General features: G+C 41.2%; 1 protein-coding gene across 1 annotated transcript in view; it reads left to right on the plus strand.

Moving 5' to 3' along the window:
- Nucleotides 1–14,561, plus strand: part of IYD (iodotyrosine deiodinase) — a 55,003-nt gene extending 40,442 nt beyond the window's left edge. Inside the window, exon 6 of the mRNA XM_032101846.1 lies at nt 14,387–14,561. Within this exon, the coding sequence (XP_031957737.1) occupies nt 14,387–14,434 (48 nt within the window). The 3' untranslated portion in view covers nt 14,435–14,561. The remainder of the gene's footprint in view (nt 1–14,386) is intronic.
- Nucleotides 14,562–14,855: the final 294 nt, after the last annotated feature.

Here is a 14,855-nt window from a genome sequence, read left to right on the forward strand (position 1 = left end):
GTCAGTAATGATAAGCTGTTGATATTGATGCTGGCTAATTGCTTCATTTCTACAATCAGATGTTTTCCATTTTAGAATCCTTTGATTTCCTATCAGTCAGATGGTAAAAAGAAGAGAGAGGTTCTGTAATAAAACTTCCAAAGAACAAACAGAAAATAAAATCTATTTAGAGTCTAACAATATAATTCTTGCCTTTTTTTTAGTTCAAAGGGACAAATTACCAGCAGCCTCTGAAAACCAGAACATGTACGAGACTTCATTATAGCCAACGATTTCAGGAAATATTGACAGATCTAGTTCTGAGGCAGAATTTCCTGCTTCCTGCCTCGATGGATAAAATACTGACACACACAAATTCATCTGTTCATTTTGAATATGTGCTGACAGAAGCAGTCTGACTTTCAGAGCAGTATACACTCCAGGTGTACACACTCGGGATGTCCCTGGCTACAGACAGCAAGACTCTTGCATCCTGTTTAACATCCCGAGGGATTTACTAGAGGAAAACATAAGTTGTCATGGACTTGTGATGGCAGTGGTATGAAGGTGACACCCAGTGTGCTTGCAGGAGAAGGAGCATTGTCTCCTGCCAGGCTTCAGTACATTTCTGTCTGGATGAAGAGAAGTTGGCTCAGTGGCTAAACTTTAACAGCAGTAATTCAAAGTGGTTTCTGTCACTTTCTTTACATTTCTGCTCATTTGTTGCTGTCTCCTTCCTTTTGGTATTCTTTCTAGAGAGACTATACGAAAAACCTTTTAAAGGAAAAAATCTAAACCTGACCTGACTGTGCCAGCATAATATGCCTAAAAGTTTGGGTGGTTTTTTTTGGGTTTTTTTGGGGTTTTTTGTTTGTTTTGTTTTGTTTTGTTTTGTTTTGTTTTTTTCCTGTTGTAATTCAAACAGTTTCAACTAGTCCTACAACTATCAGCCAACTTTTTAGTACCAAAAGACTTTGGGGTTTTCAGTAATTTGGAGCCAGTAGCACTGGTCACACTTACCAGACTGTTTCACCCTAAGCTGTCACAACTCGCAGCAGTTACTGCATGTTGGAATGACGGACCTATTGGTGGAAACTAATGGTTAAAGCTGAAGAGAACAGACAAGGTGAGAGATCTCTCAGGAACATTTTCTGTCTGTAGGTCTTTAGAAACCTTGATTTATAGGTAGCAATACATTGGCATTTAAGCTGTCTAGACATAGGTGCCTACTTTGAATTAATTTTATGGGAGTTATGCCCAGGGGTGCTTTCCAAGTGCCAAAATGCCACAAAAAAATGTGCTATGATTATCTTTTGGGGGCTGCTAAAATAAATAGTTTGTTCAGATATTGTGCTGACAAAGTATTAAAAAAAACCAACTAGATAGACTTCGATAAAGTAATATACAGCAAATGCAGTTGCATACATTAGGGGATTTCATACTAGAGGAGTATGGTTCTAGCCATCAGCACAATGGGAGTGAAAACTTGTGTGAGAAGATAACATTAAAGAAGCAGCAAAAGTTTGGGGTAGGGCTGTGGTTGTTGGCATTTAATGCACTTCTAAGCTGTGCATCTGAAAGCCATTCAAAAGGCCTAACTTGCATAAGAGCACCAGGAAACCCTGCTTCATTTGTAGACATCCTGGGCAGCTGTTGTCAGACTATAAAGAAGAAGTAAAGAAGGCACAGAAAGGAAAAAGAAAAATGGATGTTTTGGTGACAAATCTGTCCTCTTCTACTTCTGAAACATTGCAAGCTTAAGGAGACTTCAAATAGCTAAAAAGTTGTAATTAGAGCCTTCTTCTGAAACTTGCAATTGTTTCCCTGACACTATGCAGGAAAGTTCCTGTTTTTCTGTTGTTTCCTGTGGCATAAACATTTATTTTAAATTTCTTTTGTCATCTGGGGAGATGCTGTCTGGAGGAGACATGCTTTCACGTGACATTCTTCCTTCCCGCTGCTGTTTTTGTGGCCTCAAAGGCAAATGCAAGATATTCCTCTTCCAGTTCCTTCAGTGCCTCTCCTTATTCCAGTATCTCTGATCAATCACTTTGCAGTGATGTCAGCATTTCTGAAGAGCTGATATAATTGCATGAAAGAAATGTAGAACAGACTGACATTGAATTTCCTAGAAAAGGCTGAAGCATTCTTCAAGCTTGTATAGATTACAGAGGATTTGAATAATAACAAAAGTAAAGTATTTTAAGTACTGTAGTGTAAGTATGATTCAGTTGATAATAAAATGAGATGAGGATGAACATCAGATTGACATAATTTATCTAGACTCCTTGGGGTCAGGAACAAGTTTGGCAAAATCCTCAGAAGGCTTTTTATCAATTGGGATAATCCAGATAAAATTGATCCCCTCTGTGCATGGCCTTGATCGGTACTATCTCTCATGTCTCTTCCTTGCTGTACTTTTGTGACAGCTACATGACTCAAGTGGCTAGGCAGGTGATACCCTGTATCAACACTAAGAATTAGAAAGGTGGGAGAACTTCAATTAGCTGCTGGTGCGCACTGATAATCATATTTAAGGTTCTGTGTTGCCTTCTGCACATCATTTCTTTATGGCTACACAGCACTGATCTGGACTGAGCAGTCCAGTGGATAAACTGTGCTAACAAAGCATTAATGGGGAAAGTCTCAAAAGTTCATAAACTGGGAACGGCAGAGAATCCATTTTAAAATTAGAACACAAGTATATTACTACAAGAAGTGCTTGGCCTGATTTACCACATGACCTAATGACTTATGACCACATGGTTAAACAATGCTGGATGGTCTATCTCAGCTTTTTAATTGTTGCAGTAAATCATTTAAATAAACCTTCAGAAACATGGGTGAGAAGGAAGGAGTTGCTTGGTTGAGAGTCTTATAACCTCAAAAAACGTGAGAATGACATGAAGAATCCTATCTTTTGAGATGACTTGTAAAGTCCACTTTATTTAGGATTAATGAGGGAAGTGCTTTCTAAAGGCTGTTACTGATAAAATCGCAGAGGTTTCTGTTCATCAGGGCAGAAAATAGGAGGCAGGTGTGTGTGTGTGCTTTACTCTGAAGAAATGGGCAGGAATTATACTTAAAAATCATATGGGTTTATCTCCTGCTAGCAATTTCATGGCACTAGTTGACCTGGGCCTTCATTCAGTAATGCTCTTTCTTCTGTAATGCTGTGAATGACTCTAAAATTGGTTGCTTCAGCATCCTGTGAAGGAGAGAAGGTAGAAAGGAAATTTGAATAGTCAAGTCACTTATGTAGCAAACAGAAAAAAGGTAGGACGGGTTTGAGACAGGTGTGTCCATGATCAATTAAAAAAGGATATATTAGAAGGGCTAGTGATCCAGTGGTTTGTTATAAATTAATTAGTCCCTATGGGTAATTAACTTCTTTGTACAAAGATCTGTATTTCAATAGAAAGAGATGCAGTCTGTAGAACAGTGCATTTTGTTTGTGATGCACTTATCTTGCAACTGTTTACTCCATTATTGCATCAAGACTGTGATTAGGAGGAAAGGCTTTATATTGTCTCAGTGAAGGTTTCAGTATACAGCTTTGGTTGTTGGCAAACCAGCCTGTGAGATACCTAAGAAATGTTGGTTATTTGAGAAATCTGGCTTCTCCTTTCCTCCAGAAGCCTTCATCATATTCCCTTCCTCCTTCTGACTGGAGAATTGTCAGCATGTTAGCCTGCCATCCTAACTATGGAAATTTTCTTTGTGTCTCTCACCATGAACCAGATCATCTGTCCAGGTTAAGGACAGCTGATGTGATCACAAACCAACCACAAATATCATTGTCTGTAAAGATATTTTCTTAGGCCCTGGCATTCCTATAGAGTTTATAGCAACTGACAGGGGTCTGGGTCTTTCAGTAGGGTCTGTTTTGGGGGAGGGTGTGGACACCAGGCTCTGGCAGAGGAGGGTTGGGAGTTGGGGGTGTGAGCACGGGCGGAGGTGAGGAAAGGGCTGCCTTCTAGTCTGCAGAGTGGTGCTACAGCTCAAGGAGAAGAGGCAGTGGAGGCTGAAATGATTTTGATGGTTGGGATGTCAGTGGGCTGTTTGACCAGACAATACCACAGCATCTCCAAGCACGGCCCCTTCAGTTGGACTAGGCCTGACTAGGCTAAAGTAAGACATAAGTACAGCGTGGGTGTCAGCTGCTCCTTGGTACCTGCCTGGGTATGCCTTCTTACTACCTGATAAATTTTATCTCTGTTTCAGTGATGAGTCACTCTCCCTGAAGGATAATGTACTTTGTGTTTATTACAGAGAAGTGGCATGTAAATAAGCAGTTAATGCAAAGTAGCTGGCATAAATGCACTACTACTTACAACCTGAAAAAAGTGACTTTTCCGATCACTTAGTGTATTTTTTGTATTCTTACTCTTCTGGTTGAAAGGTGTCTCTTCCCTTCCTTATGAGGCTTCTTTACCAGAAGCAGCCGGGTGTGGTTTTGCAGTGTGAAAGATGGATGTGGGAGGAGGCTTAAATTAGACGTCAATAAAACTCAGAGTAGGAAGGAAAAAGTCATTATGAAAGAGTTTATCTCTGTTGCCTCTATTAGCAAAGCAGGTGAGTGTGCCATGAAACCATCAGGTGTCAGGTTCAAAACAAACAGGAGATAACGTCTTCACAGGCTGCTGCATGTTGAAGTTATGCAATCCTTGGCCACAGCATGTCTTGGGGTCCAGAAGTTCTCAGAGCTTCAGAAACTGGCTTTGAAGGTCTATAGATGAAAGATGGCTTGGGATTTAAAAGGCACAAACATACCCACCATGGCTTAAGGTGTCTGCCATACATAAATCCCTGGAAACCAAGTATGAAATCTTGCAGAATGTCAGTCTGAGCTTTCCATGCTAGTTTATTCTTCCCTGATATCCGCTGCTGGCCACTGTCAAGCACAGTACATTGTGCTAGATGCCTTTTTTGATCCACCATGAACGTTTTCATGTTCTTAACCATGCTGTTAGAGGGCACAGTTGTCCCAGTACTACTGCATCTATACTTGGAGAAGATGGGGATATCTGGTACTGCTTTAACTATTGTCAAAAGGAACAAGTCTTTCTGTGTGGATGAGGCAGCAAGAGGCATTTCAGTAACAACACATGGAGCAATGGGCTGAATCAACAGCTTTTCCTAAGCTCTGAAGACAGAAATGTAATGGAAAGTATTTTTGAATACAATATTTAATAAAAAAATAAAAGTCTGACATTTAAATTCCATATGACAAAGAATACCTCTTAGGCAGAATTGCCTTTTTGAGAGTTCTGTTGTTTTGAGTACAGAAAAACACTGTTTGGATTTTGAAAAGTGGGGAAAACAGAGACATTCAAATTTTTTATAAGGAAATTTTTATTAGTCTGTGGATACCTGCTAAATTAATTTAACTGGGACTTCATATCCTGTTTTCCCAGTTGTGCGATTAGGAAAATGACACTGCTGCTTCTAAAGACAGACTAGAAATTTATAATTTTGGCAGGAGATCCTAATGGTTTACACACTGCAGGCATCAGGCTGGAAGAAACTTGGGTGAAGCTTCTTGCAGAGGGAGAAGAGGAGGCTTTCCAGTTATTTTAATTTCAGAGTAACTAGGATGAAGTAAGATAATATCCTTTCTCTGATAGTTTATGGGCTACAGGTCATTTGTTGTGCACAAGGAGACAGTGAAGTTGCACAGACTAACTTTCTTGGATACTCTGTTACGGTGCAAGCAAGAAAAATGGCAGATAAGCTTTTGGTCATGTGGTGGAGTCAGTTGCTGGCCACAGCTGCCTTCAGGCTGGTCAGCAGGACAAATGCACACTACAGACAGTAAATCTCTAAGATAGGTAATTGAATATCTATGTCCATGCTATAAGCCAGCTAAGGAGAAAGAAGCCAGGTAAGTTTTCATGGGCTCTAGAGCCCTTCATAACTCCTGCCCAAGACTTGCACAAACACCTTGCTGCCCCCTTGCCCCGTGCTAGTGTATCCTGTGTCCTAACAAGGACGTGGAGTCCTAAGGAGGAAATTCAGGAAACCTGCACCCAGCACCTTCCCTAGTACCTTGGTCTCTTTTCTCTTAACACCTTCTCTAAATGGCTTCAAGGTCCCTTAGTGCCAAGATCCTGGAACTTCTAACCAGAAGAGGCTCCCTGTCTCAGGCCAATGCTGTTGTTGCTCCCTCATTGTAACAGGATGGTGGCAATAAGGTTCTACCTTTTTTACCTGCGTAGGCAGCAGGGACAAACACAGCTGTCAGGAAGAAGGCCACGGATGCAGCAGTGACAACTGAGATGGGGTATTCAAGTGTCTCATTAGAATGGGAGTGCCACAGGAAGGCGAAGGCTGCACCATGGTCTGCTCAGCTCCAAGTCTTTGAGGCAGCAGCCTTGTTTGGCTGGGATCTGAACCTATTTGGTCCTGTGCAACACCCACCTCAGTTCAGTGTCCTACTTATGACTCTCCTGCTGCTTCTGCTGTTCCCAAGGCTCTGGATGCAAGTGTAAGAACCAGGGCAACTGGGAACAGGACACAGTTGAGGGCTGACAATTTAGGGAACTGTGAGAGCAAGGGAAAGGAGGAGAAGGGGTTGACTTGTTCTCAGCTTTCCTATATGCAAGGTTGCTAACATAGCCCTGGTGCTAAAGCAATGATGAGGTTCTCAAACCTTTTCTGTCTCTCTCTAGCTCAGGACATGGGTAGTTTCAGCACAAAAGCATCTGCATTAACCTTGGCTTGGACCATATGCTTTGAGCTGTAGTTTGCGGTGAAGGAAGACAACAGAAAGCAGCAGTTTTTGGTCGGGAGGCAACCCACAATTGGGAAGGGGCTTGTGTGACGTTCGTTGTCGTGATTCAGAGGAACCCTGATGGGAAATACGCAGGTTTGGTAAACAAGCGAATAGCACTAAGAAAGCACCTGACTACATGTCACTAATTTTGACTCCCAAGGGAAGCTGATTTCCAAAACATTGTCATTCAGCACAACTCTTAGAGGCTGTGCAGGTCTTGCTTGGTAAACATTGCCTTACTTAACAAAGGCTGTTACTAGTGAGGAAAGAAAAGGCCAGGTATACAGTTGCTGTGAAGTGAAAGCCTGCAGGCAGAATAGCTGACATTCACTTAAAACCCTATAATTCTGCTAGTGAAGAAAAGAAAATGCTCTCAACCAGCAGATGAAATGTACTCTTTCCTTGTCTTCATGTAAAAGGTCAAGCAAAAGAAAAAATCAGGAGGTCAGAAGTAAATCAGGAACAGTAAAAATAGTCTTTAAGACACTGTAGTGTTAGCAGTGCTTTTCTGCCTGTAGCCTGATCTTGCTGCAGAAAAAACCTGGAGAACATGCCAAAGCATTAAAAGCAATACAATTGTGTTTTGAAAGGCAATAAAAGCAGACTGTGTGGGTAAAGGGCTGTGTCGTTCACCTTTCATCTCTCTGATGGTCACCCAAGGATCTCCTTTGTGATTATAAAGGGTGCCATTTTAAGACCATTTATGTTGCTTGGGAGAGTTATTTGAACTGTATCTATGCATTGGTGAGGTAACTTTAATTGGGTTGCTGTTTAGGTGATGCAATTAAACTGTTGACCTTCTGATAGCAAAATATCCAAATAAAATAGTCTTGTTTGGGTAGGGGCTGTTAAAATGTATAGTGGCTTATTGACATACTACAGATTTATTGACCTAACCTTCTGAAGTTACCTTTTGCAATGCAGAAAAGCCCCTCTGTTCCTTGAATTCATTTCACAGTCTTTTTACCCCTGATTTTTCAGGGGCAACAGCTCAGAGCATCCTTTACTTGCTATTTACTGAAAGTTCTCCTGGAATTGTTCATCCAAGAAGAAATTCAGTTCTCCAGTTGAACCATGCCACAGGGTTTCAGTTTAAGCTTGCAGAGGAATCTTTCAGCCATTCCTTCTAGGTGGAAACCCAGGTCAGACACAGGGCATTTGATTCCCAGCTTTATGTAAAGAGTTAACAACAGATGTGTTTTTTCCACATATTAGACACGCATAATTAGAATAGCTTCTCATGTCACCTTGCTAGTGTATGAACACAGAAGGATTTGTGCATTTATATTGGATGCTCTTATCAGACATAGATTATTTTGTAATAGTTTTCTGTTTGGAGCTAATCTCCAGGAAGGAGGGATAGAAGGCTGAGACCTGGAACGTGACATCAGTGTGAAGAGGCTCTGTCACTTCATAGCTGTGACCAGCATAGATTAAGATAAACTAAATTAATTGACCTTTTCTTTCCTGATATTTAAGGGCTACATTCCATTCTCTGAATTTTGACTAGCTCTTTTCATCACCACCCCGAAGATGATGTCTGTGTCTCTGAAACACACTACACAATCTAGTCTGCGTTCAACATCTATCTACTGGCACTTAATTCTCCATGGGGTGTATCTGTTAGTAATATGATTGGCAGACTTCTCCTTGAGGTCTTCTGTCTGCTAGAGCGTTTATCCTTTGTGGTTTAACTCTTTTCCTTTTTCATATCCTTGGGTTTTACTTTTGAAAAAAAAACCAACCCAATTGCGGTGACAGATAGCAGTGGTTTTCCATACTTCAGATACTGATCATTTCTCTTGACCTGACCAAAAACTTCATTTCTTACCCTGTTTTCCCTGCCGCTACCCAAAACAACTCTTTGTGATAATTCAGTGTGCATTCTGATTTCTGGAGAATGTTTATTCCTTTTTCTGCGGGGCAATGAAAGCTGGTCCTGCCTGGTTGCTGTGAGTAGTCAGGACATAATTTCAAGTTCTACTCTGAAGAGCTCAGTTATGGGAGCTATTTTTTTTTCGTTCTCCACCCCTAGGATTTAGCACAAGCCAAAAGGGAAATTATTCTGATGGCTCTTAGAAACAAATTTGTAAATTTTTTATATCATACTTTCGCCACAACAGAGTTTCAAATTCTGTTTTTATGAAATCCATGGAATTCCAGTGGATCCAAGTCTGAGGTGGGTGTCTGTTAAGAGTCAGAAAACAAAACATGATATGAGTTAGAAACAGAGGTCATGTCAACTGTTTTCTCTCCAGTTTCCTCTCTGTTGTCCTACATGCGAAATTTCTTGTATGGCTGTTTTCCTGGAGAAAGTCTGGATGGGCAATAGGTTAGCAGTTACTCTGCCCTGTAAGTTCATGTTTTGTCAAATCATTACCTGTGAATAAAGTATAAAAGGTGTGCTTTTACAGCTCTAGTTTCCTTCCAAACTACCTGGGCTCAAGGCATCTCTTCACAGTGACGTAAAGCAGTCCCCATAGTAGAAGACTCAATTGGGAGACTACGGACCATGAGACAGGAAGGTTTTTTGAGTTCGCAACATGCCTAATTTTCCCTAAAAAGCTAAACAAGCACCAGGCTTGTTAGGGTTACTCATCTTTTATGTGGTCATTTTTTGCTTAATCTATGAAAGTTATTACAGGCTGGAATACATATAATTTATACAATATGGTATTGGGACCCCAGGGAAAGGTACTGCTGTTTAAAGAAGAAAGGGAAAGTGGGACATCTGAAACAAATCAGATGAGGAAAACCAGAACACAAGTTGGTAGAATTGCCACAAAAGTTTTATTTTGCTAAGATTCCTAGGGTGATCTTGTGGCATTACTCATTTTACATGCCAATTATCCTTGCCTTTGCATCTATTTATAGTTGGCCTCCTGTGGAGGCCCAGACTGAGAAACATAGTTTTGAACTCCTTCCACACTCCAGTTACACAAACCCAGTTCATGCTATTTTGGGGTCAGACACCTGTAGCCAAAGCAGTGGAGGGGCAGTGTAGAGGAGCAGGCCCTCAGAAAGAAAGGAATTAAAATAATTTCTGTACAACATTTTGTAGGATGTTGACCATTGCCAAAATGGGATTAATCAATATTCAGTAGCCCTGAAGAAATCATGTGCCTGGGGCCTGACCAGTTTAACCAAAGAAACTCGTCAGTGCAAGGGGAAGGCTGGGCATTAGCATCCAGAGTCAAACAAGCAGCTCGGGCTGCAAGCACCGCCATTCCCGTGTGCTCCGGCTGCTCCAGGGCAGATGTACGGAGCGTATCCTCCAGATAACAGCAGACCCAGAGGTCTGGCCATCCACTGCACAGTCACAGAGGGGTCTTTCCCTTCGCTGCCGGCACCTGGGCGAGCCCCAGGCCGTGGGCCTCACCCAGCCCAGCTGGCTGCCCTCCCAGAGCAGGGGCTCACGGTATGCGCTTGGGGAGCCCGGAGGCTGTTTGGCACTGGAAGCAAACTAATGCAAAACACAGTCAAAGTGCTTTCATGTGAGCTCCTGAGGAGAGGGCAGGGCGGCAGTAAAGGATACGCACAGCCTTGGGTTTGTTTACGAGGGGAGAGAAAGGGCTGCTGTGGGAAATGGCCGCGTCACTGTTCCTTGTGGTGTACTGTATGTTGTTTATACAATAGTGCCAAGTGGCAAGCACAAACACACTCATGACAGAGCACCTCAGGAACTGCAGAGCCTCCTTTTGATCTTCTTCAAAACCTAAAAAGGGAGAGAGTTGTTTAAATTTGTACTACTGTCACTGCTGCTCAGCTGTTTGAACCTTTTTTCCACCCACTCATGTTTACTTCTCTCTGCATTGGTAAGCTTCTAGAGCACATTAGAAACATCACAAGCAATGCCAAAGTTTGAAATTGAGCAGCTGAGGTCACTTGTTCAGCCTGAAGAAGGGGAAACTTGACAGGAGACCTCATGGTGGTCTACAGCTTCCCTGTGAGGGGAAGTGGAGACACAGACACCAGTCTCTCCTCTCTGGTGACCAGTGACAGGACCTGAGAGAATGGCAGGAAGCTGTCTGGGGGGAAATTAGGTTGGATATTAGGAAAAGGTTCTTCTCCCAAAGGGTGGTCAGACACTGGAAAAGGTTCCCCAGGGAGGTCATCACAGCAGCAGCCTGCCAGAGTTCAAAAAGTGTTTGGACAATACTCTCGGGTCAATGGTGTGACTCTTCAGGCTGTCCTATACAGGGCCAGGAGTTGGACTTTGATGATCCTTGTGGTTCCCTTCCAACTCAGGGTATTTTGTGATTCTATGAAATCCATGCTTGTCTCTTTCAATGGATGTTTTATAACATTGAAGATCTGGGTAGTGTGATCACAGCTGTATTTGTAGCAACCTCTGTTGTCTGCAACTGTCCCTCTTTTAATGACATGTTCATAAGTACTATTCCAGACTCAAATAAAACGTATTTCTGTTACTGTTTTATAAGAGTACAAGCAAGGTTAGTACATGGTGTGAGCACAGGAGCGTAAGAACTGCTGGCTTTTCTATCCATACTTTGTGAATTTAATTTACATTTTTACATTAGTTTTATTCCCTGTAGGTATGTCCTGGACTCCTCTGTAGTAATTATTTTTGATTACTCCACTAGTGCTTACTTCTGAAGACAGAGATAATCTATTTCAGACTCCTCCGCTGAATGAATTTAGCCAACAATCCACTCATGACTCTGGCAGATGTTTTTACTTTCTTTCTTTCCTTCAGGCCAGTAAAAACTTTATAAATCTTCCCTCCACCATTCCAGAAATATGAGCGCTTCCCCCTTGACACCTGAAACATCTCACTGGCCTTGTCTGCATGCAGTAGAATACATTTGTAGATACTGCAGACACCTAAGTTTAAATAAACAAAACCCCATTATTTACTCCTGTAAAGGGTTGATCCAGATTAGACTAGTATCCACAAAATAAGGTTTTCCTTAAGAGTACTTACTCCTGGGGCTCATATACTCACAACTCAACAGCTGTCAACTTGATTACCTACTGTAGCAAGTCCAAATGTTTATGTTGGTTGCCCCTGTTGTTTATCTAATAACATTGTGTCTCCCCTCCTTGGTATGCACACCAGTAGCCATGAAGTTAATGGACTATTTCCATTGATCTCAGGAAATGTTAGCCAAAGGTCTGCGAAAATGCATGAGATCCTGCTCCAAATCAAGCCTGAGGCATTTCATTACAATCTTTCCTTTGTCTCCATTTTGAGATGCTAACTCATTGGTCTGCTCTCCCATTGAAGAAGACCTGAGAGCTCAAAGAAGCTACTTCAGACTCTGTTTCTATATGCTCTTTAAGGCTTGTCCTGTTTGGTTGGAACTGGAAAGCATTCAGATATGTTGATTATTTCCAGGGAAAGAGTGAGGTGAACTGATTATTGCAGTCCATCTCTCCTTAGACTAGGGGACACATTATTTTTTGGAACTAAGTTTTGCTAAGAAGCCAAGGACTAATTTGTTATGGAGACTAAATTATCATTTCACTTTATAATTTATTAGAAAACATCGTGGTCTTGTAACCAGAGGCTGTTAGAAGCCTTCATGATGATGAATAATTATGACATGATGAGACATGCCTGAGGAGGAATTTTTGAAATCATTCTAATGCGAACAAATAAAATAAAGATTAGTATTCCAGGGAAAATACATGAACTCATAAATCTGCAAATGAAGATTAGCATATATTTTGTGGTTTGGTTTTTTATATTTTTTTTGATTGTGAAGTTGTTGGAGTTTTTCCAAAGTAGTAGCTTAAGAGGGGGTATTTTGTATCTTACTAGTTCTGTGCTAATTGCAGCTTATTTACAGCCACTTTAAAAGAAAATTCTCATCAGGGCAATATTCTATTTCAGTTTTCTTTATAAAGCAGTGAGATGGGGATCTCTCCCTTGTCATTCCTATTTCAATGCCATTCTTTTTCTTCTGATTCTCAATGAGCCTGCAGGTTGTTTATGCAGAATTTGCAATATTTGACTCTAAAAATTTGTGTTGTACTCCTTGGACATCTTGGTGTCTCACACTTACCTGGGTATTTTCTGCTTTCTGTGCATTCTCTGCAACAGCAAATACCAAATGCTTGCATCAGTTAAAAGTTAGTGTTAGTGGATGTATGGGATGGATTCCCTCAGGTTCTATGCTGTGTTGTAGAACAGCCATTAGTGTAAAACTCACAGAAATGAGATAAAATTATGAACACTTTACCCAAAAAACTCAGCACCCTACAAAAAAGTAAGAATAACTCGGTTAGGGCAACTATAAAATTTTCACTTCCATCCAGCCACAACAGTAAAGTGTAATCAAAATGACGTTTTTTCTGCCTTCTCTCCTTTTACCCTCTTTGGAAGAAAACATTTAAGCCTGTGGTTTTCTATAGGATTTACTGATAATTCACATAAGCCAATGTCTGGGATCTGAATTTTAGATGTATTGAGTACCTGGAACTCAGGTTTTAATTTGCAACAGATATGGGAAATGCCTGCTCCTGAACAGGAGGCAGTGTAAGTCAGGAGCTGCTTTGTGAAACCTGTACTGTTGTCCTGGTAATGATGGAAGTAGTAGTAATTCAGGGGACAGCTGTAATGAGAGTGCCATTTGCTTATAAAATGCCAAAAGGTGGAAATAACTATTAGTCACTTGCAAAGAGGACTGCAATGGGGTGAGATAGCTCGATGTGCTTATTAACCTTGAGCACCTATTTTATTAATAATATTGCTGCGAGCATTGTGTTTAAACTATCAATCCTCTATTAAGCCTGAGAGCAGACAGCCAAAGCTGTGGGGGTCTTTCATATCTTGAAAGGCACATTTTGCAGGACAGTATGCCCGCTGGGGGACACATGGGCAGCTAATAATCTTCAAATTGTCCACTCTAGGTCACCTAACCATATGTCATGACTGCCTTAACTCACCTCCTCATCAATAGCCTGACTACTTTCACCTGTAGTCGATCTTCCTAGGAGTGACTTGCTGAATTTGAGAAATTTGATCCCATCTTGGATTAATGGGAGTTTTATCTCTGACACCTATGAGGCAGGGTTGAGATTTTGATGATGTGTGAGAAACAGCAACCTAGCTGTATTGTCCATCTTTTTGGAATGATCACCTAGAGAGGGCATGGGAGCTCTTGACAGAGAGAGCAGGTACGCAATGTGAAAAGGTTCTGCTTCTTTGCATCTACTTTGCTGAGAACACTCCTTTAATGATTTCAGACTTAGAAACAGTGTGTTTACCAACAGCAGAAATAAGTCCAAACCTTTAATAGACGGTCAGATTTTAGGCTGAGTGTTTGGGAATCTCCTAAGCCTCTACAAGTGTTTTCTGTGTCTGTCTGGCATAGGAAGCAAGTAGTATTCTACCATTAATACAGTTACTGTAATCCTGTATTATTTGTCCATGTTTTACACAGCATTGTTCTGCTCCCTAAGGACTAGACTTTGGCCAGTGTTGCATTCTCATCAGTGAGGAATGGCTTGTGCATCTGGGTTTTACATCAGAAACACGCTCTCTTGTTTGTGTGGATCTCATTCAGAAAAGTGACTGAACTGTTTTTCAAAAGTGGGATGCTGTAGTTTTAATACCAATGGAGCACCAAAGGACTTAAGTTCATGTGTCCTTGTTTCTGGTTGCAGGAAAAGACATCAATACAGAGTACATATGAAATTCTGCCTGTGCAATGAAGAATATTCTTTGACTACGCTGTTTCCAGTGTAAACTACTGAATGTGCAAACACAAGTTGCATGGGAGATAAGCCAAGGTGATGAAGTCCAAGCAAGATGAGGAAGCATAGAGACTGTAAACACATTATCTTTTATTAAAGGAAACATGTGTTGTAAAGATATAGGGTCTTGTCTTTTATTTTGGAAAGAATAAGTTGGTTTTTTTCTGATACGGGTGGCAAATTCACCAAGGAAAACATCCGCCAGAGAGCAGAGGTAGGCCAGAACATTTAACAAAAGCTTCATTATCTGTTGTTCTGTAAAGCAGAAGACTGAATGCTGGTCTCCTGAAGTTACTGGCAAAACTAGCTTTTTCAATGACCTAGGAGTTTATCCCAGGTGTTTTGCTACCATAGTGACAGTCTTATCCATACATGTAGA

Source organism: Corvus moneduloides, chromosome 3, assembly GCF_009650955.1.
Source record: "Corvus moneduloides isolate bCorMon1 chromosome 3, bCorMon1.pri, whole genome shotgun sequence".
NCBI classification, from domain to species: Eukaryota; Metazoa; Chordata; class Aves; order Passeriformes; family Corvidae; genus Corvus; species Corvus moneduloides.